The sequence below is a fragment of the Chroicocephalus ridibundus genome, chromosome 1, assembly GCF_963924245.1.
Source record: "Chroicocephalus ridibundus chromosome 1, bChrRid1.1, whole genome shotgun sequence".
Taxonomy (NCBI): domain Eukaryota; kingdom Metazoa; phylum Chordata; class Aves; order Charadriiformes; family Laridae; genus Chroicocephalus; species Chroicocephalus ridibundus.
The window spans coordinates 139,972,961-139,992,705 of record NC_086284.1 but is presented as its reverse complement, the minus strand read 5'-3'; the positions used below and the strand labels follow the sequence as shown (position 1 = coordinate 139,992,705).

Sequence of the window (19,745 nt, the reverse complement as noted above, 5' to 3'; positions counted from 1 at the left end):
AAGGACATTGTAGGTCAAATTCCCACCCTTGTGAGTCCTTCAGATTATTACCCGTTTCTGGTCTTTCAGGTGGGAAGCAACGAGGTAGCAATGAGAGGCTCACAATCATTTAAAAGAGATTTCAGGGCCTTAGGGCAACTGGTAAAGGGATCAGGAGCTCAAGTTGTGTTCTCCTCCATCCCTCTGACATCAGCGATAGATGAGGGAATATATAGGAGGAGTCAACAGGTCAATTCATGACTCCGGGACTGGTGTGGTCAACAGGGCTTTGGATTTTATGATCACGGATTGGTATATGAGGCACCAGGGCTGCGAGCAGCTAATGGGATGCACTTATCCCAGAGGGGGAAAAGGATTCTGGGGCAGGAGTTGGCAGGGCTCATTGATAGGGTTTTAAACTAGATTTGAAGGGGGAAGGGGTCAATAATTTCACGCTTGCCTGTGACAAACAGTGGGGCAGCACATCAGGGGCAGAGGGATGGAGTCCTAGCAAGGGCTCTCAAATTGTTGCCCCGAGGCAAGCCGGAGACGACCCACCTGGACACCCCAAGGGAATCAAGGGGGATTCACACAAGACGGTGACGTGGCCAGCCCAGCTGAAGTGCCTCTACGTCAATGCCCGCAGTTTGGGCAATAAACAGGATGAGTTAAGGGCCACTGTGCTGCTGGGAAGCCATGACATAGTGGCTATTACTGAAACTTGGTGGGATGATTCCCATGACTGGAATGTAGGGATAGATGGATACAAGCACTTTAGGACGGACAGGCAGGGTAGGAGGGGAGGAGGTGTTGCCCCCTACATCAGTGACCAACTAGAATCGATGGAGCTCCACATGGGGAAGGACGAGGAGCTGTTTGAGAGTGTATGGGTTAAGATTAAAGGGAAGATAGGGGAAGGCGATGTTACAGTAGGGGTCTGCTACAGGCCACCTGACCAGATGAGGCCCTCCATAGGCAGATAGAAGTGGCTTCACCTTCACAGGCCCTGGTCCTCGTGGGGGATTTCAACCACCCTGACATCTGCTGGAGGGACAACACAGCAAGGCACCAGCAATCCAGGATGTTCCTGGAATGCATTGATGACAACTTCCTCCTCCAAATGGTAGAGGAACCAATAAGAGAAAGTGCTATGCTGGACCTCGTTCTCACCAATAGGGAAGGGCTGGTGACCAACGTGAGGCTCAGTGATAACCTTGGCTGCAGTGACGACGAAGTGATAGAATTTAAGATCCTCAGGGCAACTAGGAGGATGTATTCTAAGCTTATGACCCTGGACTTTAGGCATGCAGACTTTGATCGCTTCAGGGATCTGCTGGCCAAAGTGCCGTGGGACAAAGCTCTAGAGGGAAGGGGAGTCCAGGACAGCTGGTCAGTATTCAAGGATCACCTTCTCCATGTCCAAGAGCAAACTATACCGACAAAGAGGAAGGCAGGAAAGAATGCTAGGAGACCTGCCTGGATGAACATGACCTCCTGGACAGAGTGTCACACAAAAAGAAACTTTATAAGGAGTGGAAGAAAGGACAGCTAGAATGGGGGACATATAAGGAAGCTGTCTGAGCAGCAAGAGACCTGGTGAGAAAAGCTAAAGCTCAGTTAGAATTAAATCTAGCCAAGGAGATGAAGGGAAACAGCAAAAATTTCTATAGGTACATTAACGGCAAGAAGACGACTAGGGAAGGTGTGGACCCCCTCAGAAAGGAAATGGGAGAACTGGTGACAAGTGATATGGAGAAGGCCGAGGTCCTCAACGACTTCTTTTCCTCAGTCTTCACTGGCAAGGGCTCCAGCCACACTCCCAGAGTCACAGAAGATAATGGCAGGGGTTGGAAAGAACTGCCCATCGTAAGTGAAGATCAGGTTCGTGACCATCTGATAAACCCAAAAGTGAACAAGTCCATGGGACCTGATGGGATACACCCACGGGTACTGAAGGAACTGGCGGATGAGGTTGCTAAATCACTCTCTATTATATTTCAAAAGTCATGGCAGTCTGGTGAGGTCCCCACTGACTGGAAAAGGGAAACATAATCCCCATTTTCAAAAAGGGAAAGAAGGATGAACCAGGGAACTATAGGCCTGTCAGTCTCACCTCCGTGCCTGGTAAGATTGTGGAGCAGATCCTCCTGGAGGCACTGCTGAGGCAGAAGAATAACAAAGAGGTGATTGGGTACAACCAACACAGCTTCACCAAGGGCAAATTGTGCCTGACAAACCCGGTGGCCTTCTATGAGACGGTCATAACATCAATAGACAAGGGGAGAGCAACTGACACCATTTACCTGGACCTGAGCAAAGTCTTTGACACTGTCCCGCATGACATCCTGGTCTCCAAGCTGATAAAATATGGCTTTGATGGACTGACAATTCAGTGGATAAAGAACTGGCTTGATGGCCGCACCCAAAGAGTGGCTGTCAATGGGTCCATGTCCAAGTGGAGGCCAGTGACAAGTGGAGTCCCTCAAGGATGAGTACTGGGACCAGTCTTGTTTAACATCTTCGTCAGCGACATGGACACTGGCATAGAGTGCACCCTCAGCAAGTTTGCCGACGACACCAAGCTGTGTGCAGCGGCTGACACGCTGGAGGGAAGGGATGCCTTCCAGAGGAACCCTGACAGGCTGGAGAAGTGAGCCCATGTCAACCTCATGAAGTTCAACAAGACCAAGTGCAAGGTCCTCCATCTGGGTCGGGGCAATCCCAAGCACCGATATAGGCTGGGCAGTGACTGGCTTGAGAGCAGCCCTGAAGCAAAGGACTTGGGGGTGCTGGTGGACGAGAGGCTCAACATGAGCCGTCAGTGTGCACTAGCAGCCCAGAAAGCCAATCGTACCCTGGGCTGCATCAGGAGAAGCGTGGCCAGCAGGTCGAGGGAGGTGATTCTCCCCCTCTACTCCACTCTCATGAAACCCCACCTGGAGTACTGCATCCATTTCTGGAGCCCCTACTACAAGAGAGATATGGACGTGCTGGAACGTGTCCAGAGAAGGGCCACAAGGATGATCAGAGGGCTGGAGCACCTCTCCTATGAGGACAGACTGAGAGAGTTGGGGTTGTTCAGTCTGGAGAAAAGAAGGCTCCGTGGAGACCTTCTAGTGGCCTACCAGTATCTTAAGGGGGCCTACAAGAAAGCTGGTGAGGGACTTTTTAGGATGTCGGGTAATGGTAGGACTAGAGGGAATGGATTAAAACTAGAGATGGGTCGATTCAGATTGGACGTTAGGAAGCAGTTCTTCACCGTGAGGGTGGTGAGACACTGGAACAGGTTGCCCAGAGAGGTTGTGGAAGCCACATCCTTAGAAGTTTGTAAGGCCAGGCTGGATGGGGCTCTGAGCAACCTGATCTAGTGTGAGGTGTCCCTCACAGCAGGGTTGGAACTAGATGATCTTTAAGGTCCCTTCCAACCCTAACAATTCTATGATTCCATGATTCTATGATTTTTAGCCTACAAAATCAGCTTCTGCAGGAACTCAAATATCCTGTGAGGTTAGTAGACTGAGTAGCCCGATGCAAAAGATGCTGTACTTAGTTCATTTAGATTAATCAAGTTTACAGTCTTTACAAAGTAGAGTTAACTGAGATTAAGCAACTTACCAGCCAGAAAACGACAGATGCCCTTAGAAGTCATTAAATGCTGAATCAGCTGTATAGCTTAGTAAATATATCCTTCAGGACTCCCAGAGGACAATGGCTTGATCCTTTTTTTATTTTTTTGGGGGCGGGGGGGAGTGGTGGGGTTTTTTTTATTCAAGCAATGAGGTTAACAAGAACCTAACTACATATGCTGTATCAAAGATAATTTTTATAGCTGTATAGCTACTCTAGGCCACATAGAAAGGACAGTGCAGAGATGTTTATTGAAGACCACAGACACAGCAGATACCCTTTAGCTCTCTTCCTTTCTATTGCTATTGCTTCAAGTAAAAACTGACGCTGTTTCAGGAAAGCGATTGTATTCGGGATATCCTATTGTTCTGGAAATAATATGTTTCTTTGCAAGACCGTATGCAGGTGACATAAGGTAGAGAAACTAAGACCTGTTCTAACCCAAGGGTCCAAAAGTAGAATCCCTCATACAGGAGCTGCAGCACATACAACTGTTTTGAGTTATCTTTGCAGCCAGCACAACAGGAGAATAGACTCATCTTAGGACCTGGTCTAGAACATATGGCAAGAGTGAGATATGTATTATAGAATATGCCTCAACTTCCAATAATACTATATGAAAAAGATCCATTTGTTATACTAGCACTGAAACAAACAAACAAAAAACCCCAAACACGCCTGTTCAGTGTACACCACTAGAAATGTAGGAGTTGAAAGTCTACTGTGGTATTCACTAAAAATATAGCATGCTATGATTAAGACTATTCTGAGTTTAATGAACTATTCACATCGTTTCACTAGGACTAAAATCAGAAGTTTTTCTCATATCAGTTCAACACACAATTTTAATAAACATATAAGGCCAGCTGTACCCTTCATATGTGCCTGATCAGCACGTTCTGTGAAATTCACAGCAAGATAACAACAGCAGCTTCAGCATGTTTTAACAGGAGTTAACTAACAGGAGGAAAAAAAACCCTAAAGTGAAGTCAGAAAAAGAAAAGGAACTAAAAGCCACATGTCTTGGTCAGGGAAGTAAAAGGATAACGCCTGGTCCTTTCCAGTTTCTCAGGAGATTCTGGAGGGAAAAACACCTTCCCTTTTGATTAGACAGCTTGTGTGTTGGGGGGGCAGGAGTGATTATGTACATACATGTATACAGATAGAGAAGTGATGGGATTGCATTTTTTGTAATTTTCAAAATCAATTAATTTTTCCCATAAAAAAAAAAAGGTTGCAAAACAATTTCCTCGGAACATTTACAAAAAGCCTTTTCCTCTACAGAAGGAAAACTGTGACAAAAAGTTTTTTTCTTGACCATCTCTATGACATCATTTATTACTTTGTATATTATTTAAGAGTGCATGTCATCACTTGGAAGGGGTCTGAACCAGAATTTGAATCCAGCTGGACTTCGGGTAAGTAATGAATCGAATAATCAAATCCAAATCTCCAGCTAGACTTTTCAGGTTCTGATGAAATTCAGAACTGAAAGAAGCCTCCAAAACCAGCTGTTCTCAGGGGGTTTATGCAATTTGGTTATAAAAATCATAGCGGTAAGATAGTCATGTGTTAGCAGTATTGAACCTTAACCCAAATGTTTAGCATAAAAGAATCAGAATCTGAGATCACTTTTTTCTGTTCAGTGCAAGGATGGCTCAGCCAGGGTATGCAGTGAAATACAACCCATAGCCACCTGCAACTCAGCAAACTGAGCAAGGAAAATGTTAAGAGTCAAAAGGGCTTTCTATTTCTTTCTATTCCTGCCAGTGATATTTAACTTGTGTTCACTATGCCAAGTTAGCTAGACTCAAATTTTCAGACGCAATCTGCAATTTGGTCCCCCTTTTGGGAGTGTTGAGTGGTTGCACTGAAAGCAATATGAGCTGTAAGTTCTCAGCACCTCTGAAAAGAAGACCTAAGTTTCTTAAATTTGGTGTCAAAAACAATGGAGCACCTAAAACTAGAACCCAGCAAAGACTCCCCTTCAGTGGATATAAATATCCGTGGCTTTCAAAGAGGTCCAGAGGGATAGCACAGAACTCAATGTGTCAACATGGGATTTGGAAGACCCGTGCTCAGCTCAATAGACCGACTGGCTGCAGTCAAGTGACCTAACCACAGCTCCCAGCTGATATGACCATAGCGCTTTCCAACATCATGCACATGTGGTGAGAATAAATACATTAAAGCCTGGGAGGTTCTCCTGTTGCAGCCTAGGAGCTGTTCATTTTGTGGGTGGAATGAATAAAATGACACAAAATTTAGGTATGGCTGGGAACCAAGTTATTCTGAGGAAATATGAAATATCTTAACAGCGCTTTGTATTCCAGCAAATTACTTGAGAGCCTTTCTTCATTTTAACAGTATTAAAATGTAAACACATTTTCTGGTAAGAAAAGTGTGTCCACTGCATGCCATGAGAACATTTAGGTAAAGAAATATGTTTTCTGCTGAAATAAGATTCAGTAGTGCATTAAACAACAATAACAACCATGTATTTCCTAGGCAGTAAGAACCAAGCAATACAGAAACACCTCTGACATCTTATTCTTGGCTTCATGCCATATTTTAGGCATGCATAAAATAGCTTGTACAACATATTCCTGCAGATCCCTAACTGGGGGTTGCCACGGCGGCAGCATTTGACCCAGGGCTGTTCAGTACTGAACTACTGTTCAGCAGGAACAAACTGTCTTCAGGATTAGCTGCTCAAGCTGTCCATGAGACATACCTCCAGACCACCCTACACGTGCTACGACTGCAGAGGCGACAGTGGGGGAATCAGTGGGACTGTGTTAGAAAGAAAGTGGCATATACTCTCATTTTTAAGAGTCAGCACAGGTGTGATTTGCCTCTCAGTTTACACTAATGCAGGGCAGGAATGAAGGCAGGTCAGGCCGGGCCCTAACGTATGGCCACAGCCGGGCTCCTTGCCAGCAGGGAGAGCCGGCAGCCATGCCCTGGGCACCCAGCCGCCGCTGAGCTGCCCTGACAGCATGGCCCAGCCGTGGCTGCATCCTGCACATAGCCACCTCTGATACCGAAGCGACCACTACCCATCGGGGCACCTGGTGCCATGCATGAAGAGCTACTCTCCCCCTTTTACCTCAGGGTCTTTCTCTATCTCCAGCCCTGCTTCCAACAAGTTGCGCTCGTACTCCTCCCGCTGCAGCCGCTTCTCCTCCTCCAGGGCATCCAGTGGGCCGAGCTCGATCACCTCTATCCCCGGCAGCCCCGGCTGCTCCTGGGGGACACGTTGGCCACCGTCCTGCTGCTGTGGCTCAGCACGGCCCTTCTCGGTCCCTCCGTTGGAAACCAGGGCCAAGGAGGCAGATCTGTGTGTCGGCTTAGGTGAGGCCACGCCAGGTGGGTGCCGAGCCAGGCGTTTTCGGTAGTGGTAGGCTAACACGTAGTCGACCTTTCTCTTGCTGTCCCTGAAATGCATGCCACTCGGCGCTGCCTTGTCCACGGCCCCTCCTTGCGTCCCGTCCAGGTAATTGTTTATAATCTGGGAGAGAAACACACGAGTCTCACCGACAAGAAAGCCAAAAAGCCCAACAGGTTGGCTGGCCTGGGGTCTATCTACACACAAGCACATAAAGGTGCACAGAGTCAAAACTGGAGGTCAGCCGGTGATCAGAATGGCCTACAAACATGCTCTCTGCAGACCAGATGAAGTCACGCTGACCTCCTCCGACCAAAAGCAAATGAGAGTGGCTAAAGATAGCGGCCTTATCCCAACACGTGGGATATCTGCCTACGTACCTGACGGTCGGGTATGGAGGCACACACCGACGCTGCCTCTATCCTCCTGCATGTACACAGATCATACAGGAGAAGAGTGACTGGAAACCTGCCCGTCAGAAAAGGACCTGGGGGTGTTGGTCAACAGCTGGCTAGGTATGAGCCAGCAGTGTGCCCAGGTGGCCAAGAAGGCCAACAGTATCCTGGTCTGGATCAGAAATAGTGTGTCCAGCAGGACTGGGGAAGTGATTGTCTCCCTGTACTGGTGAGGGGAACGATTTCCCCCTCCACTGATGAGACTGCACCTCAAATACTGTGTTCAGTTTTGGGCCCCTCAATACAGGAAAGACATTGAGGTGCTGGAGTGAGTCCAGAGAAGGGCAATGAAGCTGGTGAGGGGTCTGGAGCACAAGTCTTATGAGGAGAGGCTGAGGGAGCTGGGACTCTTAAGCCTGGAGAAAAGGAGGCTGAGGGGAGACCTTATCGCTCTCTACAACTACCTGAAAGGAAGTTGTAGCGAGGTGGGGGTCTGTCTCTTCTCCCAAGTAACAAGAGGTAGGACTAGAGGAAATGGCCTCAAGTTGCACCAGGGGAGGTTTAGGATGGATATTAGGAAAAATTTCTTCACCAAAAGTGTTATCAAGCATTGGAACAGGCTGCCCAGGGAAGCGTCTGAGTCACCATCCCTGGAGGTATTTAAAAGCCGTGTAAACGTGGTGCTGAGGGACACGGTTTAGTGGTGGTTTTGGCAGTGTTAAGTTGATGATTGGACTCATGATCTTAAAGGTCTTTTCCAACCTACACAAGTCTATGATTCTATGATACTGAGATTTTGAAATGGAATGGAGAAGTGAGAATAAGGATCACATTACAGACTGGGATAGGGGAAAGGATGTGCTGTGGAGCAAAGCTGGGCAGGGGAGGGAAGCAAAAAACTGTGTGCAGGAAGAAAGGGAAGAAACTGGTCTGTGCTAGAATGGGAGAAATATCCTCAATGTGGTACAAGAGCTGGACAGAAATGCTTTGGAAAATAGCAGGGATTAGAGAGGATGTGCCCCATGGATGGCTAAAAATGCTAGCTGATCTGTATTTTAACATATTGTGAAAAGACTATGTAAGTGACCAGTAATTCTGCAAAAGGAATGACTAGAAATCATTCAAATTGCCTACGTTGCGCTCAGTTGCCCCCTCGGACCATCCCTGCCTCCTTGTCTCCACTATCTGAACCCTTCTGGGGTGAAGCTGTTCCAGTGCTAACCCCTACCACCGCACCCCTGCTTGGATAGCAATTCTGTGGCACCAATGTCGAACACTGATATCAAATGTAAGGCATTCACTTTCACTTCTTGTTCATTAAGACGGCCCATATGTTTTCCAAAACTGTTACCAACCACCATTTCCAGCTCAACGCTGTATCTTAAAGCCCTTCACAGACCTCTATATGTGTCATCCATTAGAGTGCCACTAGCCATCCAGTGGCTGGGGAACGACACAGAAGTAAACAAATAGGGTTAACCTGATCCAAAGCAATCAGCCTGTAACCTAATTCCAGACATTTATGGTTCCCATAGGTGGCTATACAAGTAAAATCTTGACAGGTACCAGTTACAGATTTCTTTCTCTCCCTATCTCCCTGTCCATTACATGCACCGTTAGTCCTGAATGCAAAGTTAACTAAGCGTACTGTATAGCAATTTTCTCATTTGTTAACACAACATTAATTTTTGAAGGTATTATATAAATGTGCATATTATTATATACCCCAAGTTCTCCCAAATACTTGTTTTTCACTGCTTCACTTCACTTGGTTTCCCACAAAGTAGCTTGCAATCATCATATCACTAAATAAATCTTGTTTTTATATGCATACTACATCGTTCATTCTTTCATGAAATTACCACCGAATAATCTGTTCTGCACATTACGCTTACCACACACTTTATGTGTAAAGTGTATATACATTCCCTTTAGGCATATCTAAACTTACACTCCACGCCTCATCCTGGCAGAATGTAAAACTGCTTGGGAGACAGCATTTTATTGCAATTCCCCATTTCCACATTCAATACATCTTCATGTAGTACTCACAGGCAGTCCATGCAAACCTCCTGGATCCATATCTCTCCCACAGTGAAGAGAAACCCGTTGCAGATTTCTCGTCTCTCTTCCAGAGGGCTTCACGCTATACAGCGCAGAAGTAGTGATGTCACCACTGCCAGGTCACTGGCACAACGCAATGCATTAGCTGACTCTAGAGAAGAGGAGCTCTAAGCATCATCTCCTCCCTTACTGGCAAGTGTGGGCAGAAATGAGAAGCACAAACAAAACACAGGAGAGGGAGCGAGGAGGTTGGAGAACATGAAAAGTTGCTAAGAGATTTTCCTGTTTATTACTTTTGTGTAGCCAGCTGCCACATCCCAGCCACCTGAGAGAGCACCATAGCAACATTTGATGTTGCTGGAGTTACAGAGAATAAAACGATGAGGAGATAAAACAATGCCTCTCTCTCCCTCCCTCTCTGTTGACTCTTTTCTTCACTCTTGGCAGCAAAGTGGTATCCCCATTATTATGGGTGTCTATTGCACAGAAAGCAAATCAAAACTCCCACAGATTTCAGTAAGGACATCTTCTGGCCCTAAATTTGCACTGCTTTCCTCACCATGTGACATTCTGGCACAGGAGGAGTGCACAATGCTCTGCTCACCCTGCGTCAAGGTTCTTCCTCATCACAAAGGTATTAGAGGTAAATTAATGAACATAAAATCCTACTTACAGAACTGCTGAAGGACTCTGTACAGCTAGGTGCTTCAAAAGCTCCATTGATCCTGCTGCCATGAAAGGAATTCCGGTTTTGAGGAACTGTGAGGTATTTGCTGTTGTATGATGACAAAGAGTACCTTGCTGATTTTGCCGTCTTCTGTCTGTTCAGAGTTGGGTGTGAAGACACTAGAGGAAAGTCTGAAAATAAGAGGTAAGTATTGTAATATAAAGCAGTTTTTGTGCAGGTAGTTTCCTAAAGGAACAGGAAATAGGGCAGTTAATAGATACTATTCAACTTCAGATGCTGCGCTTCAATAAATGGAGAAGGGGTGCATACAGCTGCAGAGGAACAGCGGGTAATTACCTGGGTGAACTGCTGGGGAAGGGGGAATGATGACACAACACTGCACTTAGCTCAGCACTGCCCTGGTGGGTCAATAATGTTTTTACTCCTGTCATGAGGTTAGGAGCTGGACAGTCAGTGCTTTGCAGCTAGCAAAGTACTCCCAGGACATGAGCGCGCTGTGCGTCTTAAGTGACTGTGCCCTGGTTTTCTAGGTGCAGTACTCCTGCCAGATGGAAGCCTAATTACTGCAAACGAACTGAGTCACGTTTGCTTACAGCTTACAACTAGGCCTGAAATGGACTGTGTTTCAGCTCTAGTGTGATGTAACCAAATCTAATGGGATCAGGTACAGGTCCAAACTTCTTGCTAATGGTCCAATTCCACTAAGAACTCTTAACTTTTGGACACGTAATGGTGTGCAATTCTCATAAAGTACCTCTAAATTTATGCCTACATGTTTTGGCTTGAGGGACTAATGTCTTGAAACCCTTTCATTTTAGATGTCTTCACCGTCTCTTGTATTGGAAAATGACATGGCCACGAGGCATCATAGTGTAGGAGCTGGAGGGGGAGAGGAGTTACATGACATTCCCTGTTCACCACCACCACCACCTGCCATAGCGCCGTGTACAGCAACAACAAGATATGAGAAGACTATCTTGGTCACAGGTAGGAAATGCAGAAAGTCAATCCCATACAGGCAGTAGTACAGTGAAAAAAATGATGATAAAAAAAATAATGGGGACAGAAACTTTTTTGACATACCAATATTTCATGCTCTTTCCCCCTCTAGTGGTGCTATAACTGAAATGGGGTTGATTGGTCTTTACTTTTTGATCTTTTGATAGATCTTTTCAAGTTTCTTTGAGAAGCTTACCGGAGTGAAAAACTACAGCTGAGTCCTTCAAGCATTAGTGTTTTCTACCAGAGAGAAGACGTAGGTGTAGCAGACCCATCTACCCACACAATTAGACCTGCTGCCACTAAACAGACAGAGCGCCATGCCTTTCCAGTCAGGACTTTTGTCTTCCTCTGGAAGAAGAAATAACTGGAATCCTGGGAATGCTGCCGTTTTTTTCCCCCACTTTCACATTCTGTCTAAGGAAACATGAAGCTTCAACAGCATAGTATGGTTACTTTCCAGTCTGCTGCACTGTGTTATGAGAAAGAAAATTCACCCTTCTCCACAAGAAAGTGCTGGGAAATTTGAGCAGTTTACTCCACACCTTCCTCATGGTGATGGAAGCAGGGGAAGAGGGAAGGCTGTGTCTCTTTCTCAGCGTTCATGTGACTGAAGAGTGTTTCTCCTGCATTGCTGAAATAGCCAACTGGTGGCAGAAATACCTTAAATTGCATCTCAAAAGACAGAGCATTGAAGGATGTGTCTGTATGCAGGAAACCTATAGAGTTGTGCAGTGATCATCATCTTCAAATAATTCAAGGAAAATCTAAAAGGATCCATTCTTCTAGATGGTGATAGCAAAACTTTGTCTCTCTCTCTTTTTTTTCCTCTTTTTTTTTTTATTTGCACAGGGGCAGATTGCTAAAATCTCAAAGTCATATTTCCCCCTTATTTAATTGAATCCTTTCTTTTTTTTTTTTCCCCCAAAGAGTGTAAGGCAGACATTGCGTCCTACTGCTAATCTTGTATGCCCTCTACACAGACTGAATCTACTTACCCACAATCATGCACTAAGAGAGGGGCCAGTAAAATGGTAATGCTTGGAGAGGGGGGAGCCTGACCCCTAAATTATTCTTATGTTTTCTATCAATAATGGATTAGGGTCCTGCAGCACTTGAACAGTACCATAGATTGACTCGCCAATCTTCCTTTTCTGATCTCTCAAGGAGGCTTGCATTGGTTTACTTTAATGAAGCACATAATGATGCCACAAGGGAAACTCCAAGCAAAATAATTAATAAGTGAAGGTTTCATTCCCAAAGGCTACACACAGTGTTTCTCCAGTATTTTCAGACTAAGCCTGGGATATCTCACAAGACCTTTGCACAGTCAATTAAAGACCTTTTTTTCTTCCCAGTCCTTTTAACTGGGCCTAGGAAAAAAATCTGCATTTCATTTATAATAAAATGATTTCATTTCCATTATGCTTCCCAACCTCCAGAACTGTGTCACGAACCTGAGGTTAACACTGGTAAGCAGGCGAGGCAGTCAGGGACTTCCAGTCAGAATAAGTTTTTCAATAGAAATGCAATTTCCATATCTGAATTTGGAAGACTCCTGTTCTCCCAAAAGCTTTTCATCTTCCCAGATCAAACTGACTGAATCAAAATGCTTTGTTGTGAATGAGTTCCACATTTGACAGTGCTTGCCTGTGGTACTGCACTCAGTACCTCAGGGGCTTCTGCTTCAGATGCTGCCTGACCTCATTCTACCCTGTAAGCCTTTATGACATCTGGCCTTACATGTTCTCATTCTGTAAATATTCTAGAGGAATTAGTGTCAATAGAAACAAGCTGTGTGTGTATGTATGGGTATATATATACAGTTTTATACATGCACACATGCATAGCTTTGGTACAGATATATATATATATATAGAGAGAGAGAGACAGATATCCCAGAGAACAGCAATAGAGTGAATCTTGAATTCAACCTGGAAAGCAAATATTCAAGAAATACACTCATTCCAGAAAAACAGCCTGGGAGCCATCCCTCCTGTCAAACTTCTTTAAGTTGTAAATGGCTTCCAAGGACAAGGTATGTCCAGCACAGAGACCAGTGACCAGCTCTAGTTCCAATGCTAATTCACAGCCAGTAATCATCTACTTGCTCACACAGTCTCTCTGCACTCCTTTGCTTCGGCTTTTTGTAAGCTTACAGGTCAGATGCATGTGTACCAATTGACCTCACCATTTGAGTTTCCAGTTCCTTGTCTAAAGTGCAATGATGTAGAAGCTGCACGTACTGCCAAAAGTGGAAGGAGTGAGAGGGTGTATTAAAGGACTGCAATGCTTGTGAAATATGCATTAAGGGACTCTACCTAATTAGGAGCTCTGTATTAAATCCTGAGTAACAGCTAATTATCCGATCTGAGTGGTCCAGATGGTCAGATTACCACAGGCACAACCACTTGCAGAATACACTATAAATGGTTTGGCTACCCAGGGCACAGACGTTGGCCTGCTTTCATTTATCCTCCTCTCTTTCCGGTTAAGTATCAGAAAATGGGCTGCATTTCTGAAAGACACCACAGTCAGAAGTATACCTGTACTCGCACAGACTCCTCTGCAAGGCTGTTAAAAACATCTGCAATTTAGGAGCATTGTTTGGCAAACTTGTTATTCCTTCCACCCTCCAAGTAGGTATGAAAAAGAACTACTTGAATTTACTGTTTCTCTGTAGCTCAACTTAAACATATCTTCTTTAAAGGATATATATAAATAAAAAGATGTACCATGGTTACACATGTGTTCTTTAGGTCCCCACTAAGTTGATGACTTCTCGGTCCTGAACATGCGCATCTAGAGTTGCTCATTTCAATACAGCCGGTTATGCCTGTATAAGTATGCAAGCATTTTCATTGCACTGCTGTTTTCTGTTTTAAACTGCCACCTCTTGTTTCTTCAATATACCAATTATCACCAGACACAAGGGAATGTATGTTGGTCAAGCTTAAAGGAAACAGGCCACCGAGAGAAAATGTCTAGGAATAATTTTTTTATGTAGGAAATCCATTCTTTATTCAATATTACTTGGAGGAAAAGGTGCAGTAGGTTTCATTAAAGATAATTTAGATTAGTGCAGTGTTCTCAAACTCCTTTTTTGAATAAAAGAAGGATAGAGTTTGACCTTTAAATTTCAGATATCTGATATTTCTTTCTTCAGGATGGTTTAAGAACTATTTAGATGTTTAGTCCCCTATTACTTAGCTGCTTCTACTGAAATCAGTCCCATAACTAAACTCAACATTAGACAGTTCCCTCTATAAAGAGTATTTCTTCTCTGGTCGTATTCTGGAGGCTGGGGAGGAAAGAGGAAACAGTGTTAAGTACAGCCAAATGTAAAGGGACACAACTGAGATACTAATTCCTACTCAGAGCATCTCCTTGCTGTGTGTCCTGGAGGCTCAGGATGTGGCATTTCAAACTGAATGTTGGAATGGGGTCCAGACAGGCAGATGCGCCCAGGCTGTCAAAGGCATTACTCAGGATTTCTCATAGGTGTTTTTTCCCTTCCCATCTGCAATCTGAAAGGTACTGTATGAGGACTCAAACCACAGGCTGCAAATTTGGATCTCATGTCTCTTGGTGGAAACTCAGCTGTGGGGGAACAAGTAGGAAGTGGCAAACCTGAAAAAATTATGTTTTCTACTTCTAGCTCCACTTCTTTGTCCCTGTGGTTGCATCCCCAGTTTCATTCCCCAGGAGGTCTGCTAGCCCAGGGCATATGGCTAGGACAATGTGATGAAGATGGAAAGTAGTCAGGGAATTGCATGGGGCTGTGCTACCTATCTTAAGCTTTAGCGGGGCTGTTCCATCTCTGATGTTGTCTTAAACCTTGTTACTTCCTCCAAGCCACACCTATACTTCCATTTCCCAGAAGCTTCCTCTAAGTTCCTCCTCTTCATGGTAGGCTTCATGCCCTCTAATCATAAATTTTCTTTAATTTGTACCATGCTGCGTTAGAGAGCATTAGAGACAATCCAAAAAGCCTTGTCTGTCTTTAATTCCTATGATTCTTAAAAGGCACTAATGGTAGTCTTGAAGACACAGTGGAGGAAATCACACTCTGTTGCAGCTGTGTTGAGTTTGGTGGAGCTGTGCTCAAGAAGTAATTCTGGCACAAGCTGAGCTTCTTCCCATATCACCATGCACTTTGACACTACAATGATTCAGGAAGCTGTTAATATGCGGTAAACAGAGAGGCTTGTCCATAACCCTCTGGCCCTTTGTGTGAATGCATATTCACTGATTCTTTAAAGTAAGAGTCGCTGACACAAAGGATAATAACAATCCATTTACAATCATTTTCGGGAAAAGGAGGCTCGTGGCCATCTGCTCCACAGGGAAAGGTGAGCCTGGAGCACAGCATGATAGGGCACAGTGACCCCCACTGACAGGAAGACCAGATGCAGAGCAGCAAGTCCAGGTCAGGGTCAGTGCTGGAAACAGTGATCAGGGTTGGACACAGCTCAGTAATCCCCCAGTGACAAGGCAGGTCTGAGGTCAAGCTGGGAAGCAGAGCCCCTGGGTCCAAGTCAGGGCCAAACTGGCAAAGGTCCAAGACCTGGTGCAGATGTAGCTCAGCTGCAGCGTAAAACAGGCGGGGGCGAGCAGTAAAGCCTTATCTGAAAAGAAGCTCCCAAGGGAAAGGAGGGCAGCTCACCTGAGCTTTCTTCAAAACAGCTCTGGTTGATGAAGGAGCTGGCCTTGGACTCAGCCAGCTAAACTCTTTAACATGGCCAACTAAACGCCTAGAAGGGGGATGCACTCCGGGCCCTCACAGTCTGCCCCTGAACAACAGCATTGCAGCACCTCAAACAGACGGGGCAGGCAAGGGGGAGCACGGCTCATTGCTGGCTTTGACTGACCTGAATATCTGTGGTCACAGACACAAATGTACAAACCTTTGATTGTGCTCCTTTGGTTAGAACCTTGTACACAGGAGCCCTCACCTCCAACATTAGGAGCGGGAAGAATGTACCTCAGTTAATGAAGATGCTCATTCACCTCTGGCACATACCATGAGACAAAGAGTCTCTTAAAGGGTGGAAGGCTATGAACCTGAATGGTCAAGAATGAAGGAAACAGAGTAGAGCTGTGGAGACAGGTGCGGGAACCACACAGTACAAAACACAAAACCCTGAGATGCCTTATGAATATTTACATTACCTGAAGAATTAATGGAGCTGTATCTATATAACACAACTGTGAATATAACTTTACAGACTCGCCTCCTGTTGGTTTTGGTTGTTTTGGGTTGGTAGGTTTTTTTTCCCAATTCTACTCTACATGTAAAGACTACAGAAAATACCAGATTTTTCCGACATAAAGCATATATCAGGACTAAGTCCAACAGTGAAGGTCCAGAGATAGAAAAAGGACACTGGAATAACTAAACAAAGATCAGCAGTAGGCATTAAATCTAATGGCTCTTTGCACACTGTGGTCTGATACACAAATAATTTTAGGAAGGAGACTGGATGGGAAAGCACAGAAATAGCAGAATTCAGTGAGGTGTAACATAGTTTGGAGTTCATAGCAGAGCTGCGGCCCCAGAAACAATGAGATAATGTGGAAAGAACCACAGAGCTTTTGACTGTAGCAGTAAAGTAATAGTGACACAGTATCAGCCCTGAACATTATTGTAAGCTTGTACACTGGGAACTCAAACACAAAGGTTTTATGTACTGAGCAGATTTGTTCGTTGCATATGGGAACTGAAAGCTCACTGCTGCACATTGTCTTCTGAAAAAGGATATCGCTCACTCCCCCCAGTTGCATTGCAATAAGGCAAATGCAGGTGGAAACAGCAGAAGTCCAGCACACGACATTTGCCTAGCGATTGTCTTTTCCACAAGGATCACAACACTGACCCACAGCTGCACTCCCGAGACTTCAGAAGAAATGAACTCTGCATGTTTTGTCTCTGAGCTGTCTGCATGTAACCTGGGCCACAGATTTTTCTTTTTGTATTTCCTTTTTTGAAAATGTCCTGAAAGAAGACAGATAAGTCCTTTCAAAGTATTCCTTTCTCTGTTACCCACCCCCTTTCCACCTATTAAACTTCATAGGCAGCAATTAACAATGAAGCAGAGAATAAACTTACCGGGTTTGTGTGTTTCCATGTTGCCTGGAGGTTTGGCTGGAAGTTGCGTCAGTGCTAATAGGATGTGGCTACACTGACCGTGTGCACAATCTGCTTCTGCCCTGGCTTAAGTAGTGAACAGCACTAGCAGCTATTTCCATCCTGGCTTGATCCTGCTGTCAGCAAACCACAAACTGAAGCTAATTAGCGAGACCTCGAGACCTTCTGTTTTCGTGATTACTATCATGGAGGAAAGAGAGGGGACAAGGAAAAACTCCCATGACCTGAGAGGCCATGGCAATTCTCTGCTGGAACTTCAGCATCTTGTCTTCATGCTCCATAATGCCTCAACAAGCAACGTAACAAGAGACATATCTTGTCCTAACTCCCCAGAAGGCAGTGGAGGAAAGGAAGAAAAAAGCTAATGCAAAACCAGCCAGCTCTGTCCCAAAAACTGTTATTCAAGGATTAGACTATCCTGGAGGTGGTTTCTGTGGGGAAGAGTGTCTTTGCTGTAAAGCAAAGCTTTACAGTGCTTCCAGGTAGGAGGTAAGTGCAGAAACCTTTTTATAAGGCTCTATCTCAACTACTCAAGTTACCTTACTGCCTGGATGCAGCACTGTCATTCCTTCATGAAATATTCAGGGGATTATCTTGTAATCAACTGTCTAATCAGAACAGGTGATGGATCCTGCTTAGCCTGCAACCTTATTATTTAAGCAATGTATTGGGAAGAAAAGTTGTTGATGACTAATACCATCTGAGAAAGGACTTTAATCTGCTAATGATAATTGGAGGGAGGTGTAATTATTTGGAGTTCAAACCTTTTTCTTCTTTTAGCCTATTTAGGACACTACAAGAGTTTCACTAGAGTGAGAGGGGGAAATGGATTTATTCAGTGACTGAATAAAGTACAGTGTTTCTACTAGCTTGTGAATTAGCATCGCGCACTGTGTCATGACCAGCAAGAATAGCAGTTTTCTATATCACAGAGAAATGTACAGATGTACTGTGGCTAAACTATCAGTCAAAGATACTGAGTTTATACAGGGACCGGTGTGGCTGTTGTGTCCCAAAACTTGGGCTGGGTGCTGTAAAACTTTCCCAGCAAGGCTAAGAAATACACATGCTGCTTTAAACTCCAGACAAATTGTCATGAGGTCGTTTCCCTTTTAACGAAATGACTATAGTCAGACCAAAGAGAATGAGATTAAATTAGATGACTGCGTTCATCTGTTTATTTCAGCTCAACTGAAGTGCCATATGAGGAATTTTATGTGTAACCTACATTAATGCTGTATGCCTGGTTTTACTTAAAAAGGAGAGAAGTTAGGACCCCAGACTCCATCTTGAATGGCTTTATACAGGTCAGTCAAACTTTTCTGTGCTACGATTTACCCCTGACAAAAGGGGAAAAGTAATGATTAGGGTCTTTATGCATACAGGGAAGGTGAGTACTTTTAAACGTTACAGAATACTTTTTTAATAATTACTTTTCTATTCACATAGAATAATGTCTTCATATAGGGAAAGTTAAATTGCCCCACCCTTCTTAGTTCCTCCTTTGGAATGGCATTTCCTAATTTCTAAGTAATGTATCAACAGGTATCAAATCATTGTTCTTCTTACCCTGCTAGTATCTTATCTTAACCTCAGAACGGCTTTCAGTTACAAAACCGGCAACAACCTGGATTCCAAAGTTTCTGGACTGATTAGTCTAAAAACTATTAGATCACAGAAATAAAAAAAAAAATCAAAAAAAGTATTCTCAGTTGCTGCGTGTTAAGTTCTCTAGTAGGGGGGATGCTACTTCATATAGTCTTTTGTTTGCACACTAGCCCACGCATACAAGTTTTGAGGCCTGTAATTTTTTTTGATTGCATAACCACCCCATCGCTTTGAAGAAATTAATTGTTCTTTGTTTGATTGCTTTGCTGAAATGTCCGCAGTTACACAGATCTCAATGTTTATGCTTACTTTCTACAGGGCAATAGTGCAATCACATAGAGCTCCCGGTAACTTTTTGCTAGCAAAGTGGGGCAGAGAATACTCCAAGAGAAGCAACTCTTGAACTGCTTTTTGCCTTGATGTTTTATAACCAATTAATCTGCTCCCTTGACACAGAGCAAACCTACTGCTTTGTACGTACATATCTCCGGGAGAGGGGAATGAATATTTGCTTAAAATTATGCTATTTTATATCCACATTATATGCTGCACCAACTAAATGATAGAACAGAAAGACATACCCACTAATTTTGGATAGTGTAGGAACGTAGAGCCAGGTCCTGCTGGAATCCCTGTGGACACAAAGCTCTACCTATGTGGGTTCAAGTTACTAGCTCCTATAAGACATAAGGATGGGTCCGTTACAGGTAATACAGTTAGCTGAGGTAATAAATAATATACACAGGAGGCAATATGATAGGAAGCAATATCCATCTGGTTAAAATGGAACTAAGTCTGTAGTCTATTTTTAAGGCCATTTTCCAACGGAGAAAATCATAGCTTGGCATC

At 44.4% G+C, this 19,745-nt stretch overlaps 1 protein-coding gene across 1 annotated transcript in view; it reads right to left on the bottom strand.

The window, feature by feature from the left end:
• Positions 1-17,268, bottom strand: part of ANO2 (anoctamin 2) — a 191,298-nt gene extending 174,030 nt beyond the window's left edge. Inside the window, exons 1-3 of the mRNA XM_063322738.1 lie at positions 17,250-17,268; positions 10,127-10,311; positions 6,716-7,117 (exon numbers count right to left, since the gene is read on the bottom strand). Of these exons, the coding sequence (XP_063178808.1) occupies positions 6,716-7,117; positions 10,127-10,311; positions 17,250-17,268 (606 nt within the window). The remainder of the gene's footprint in view (positions 1-6,715; positions 7,118-10,126; positions 10,312-17,249) is intronic.
• Positions 17,269-19,745: the final 2,477 nt, after the last annotated feature.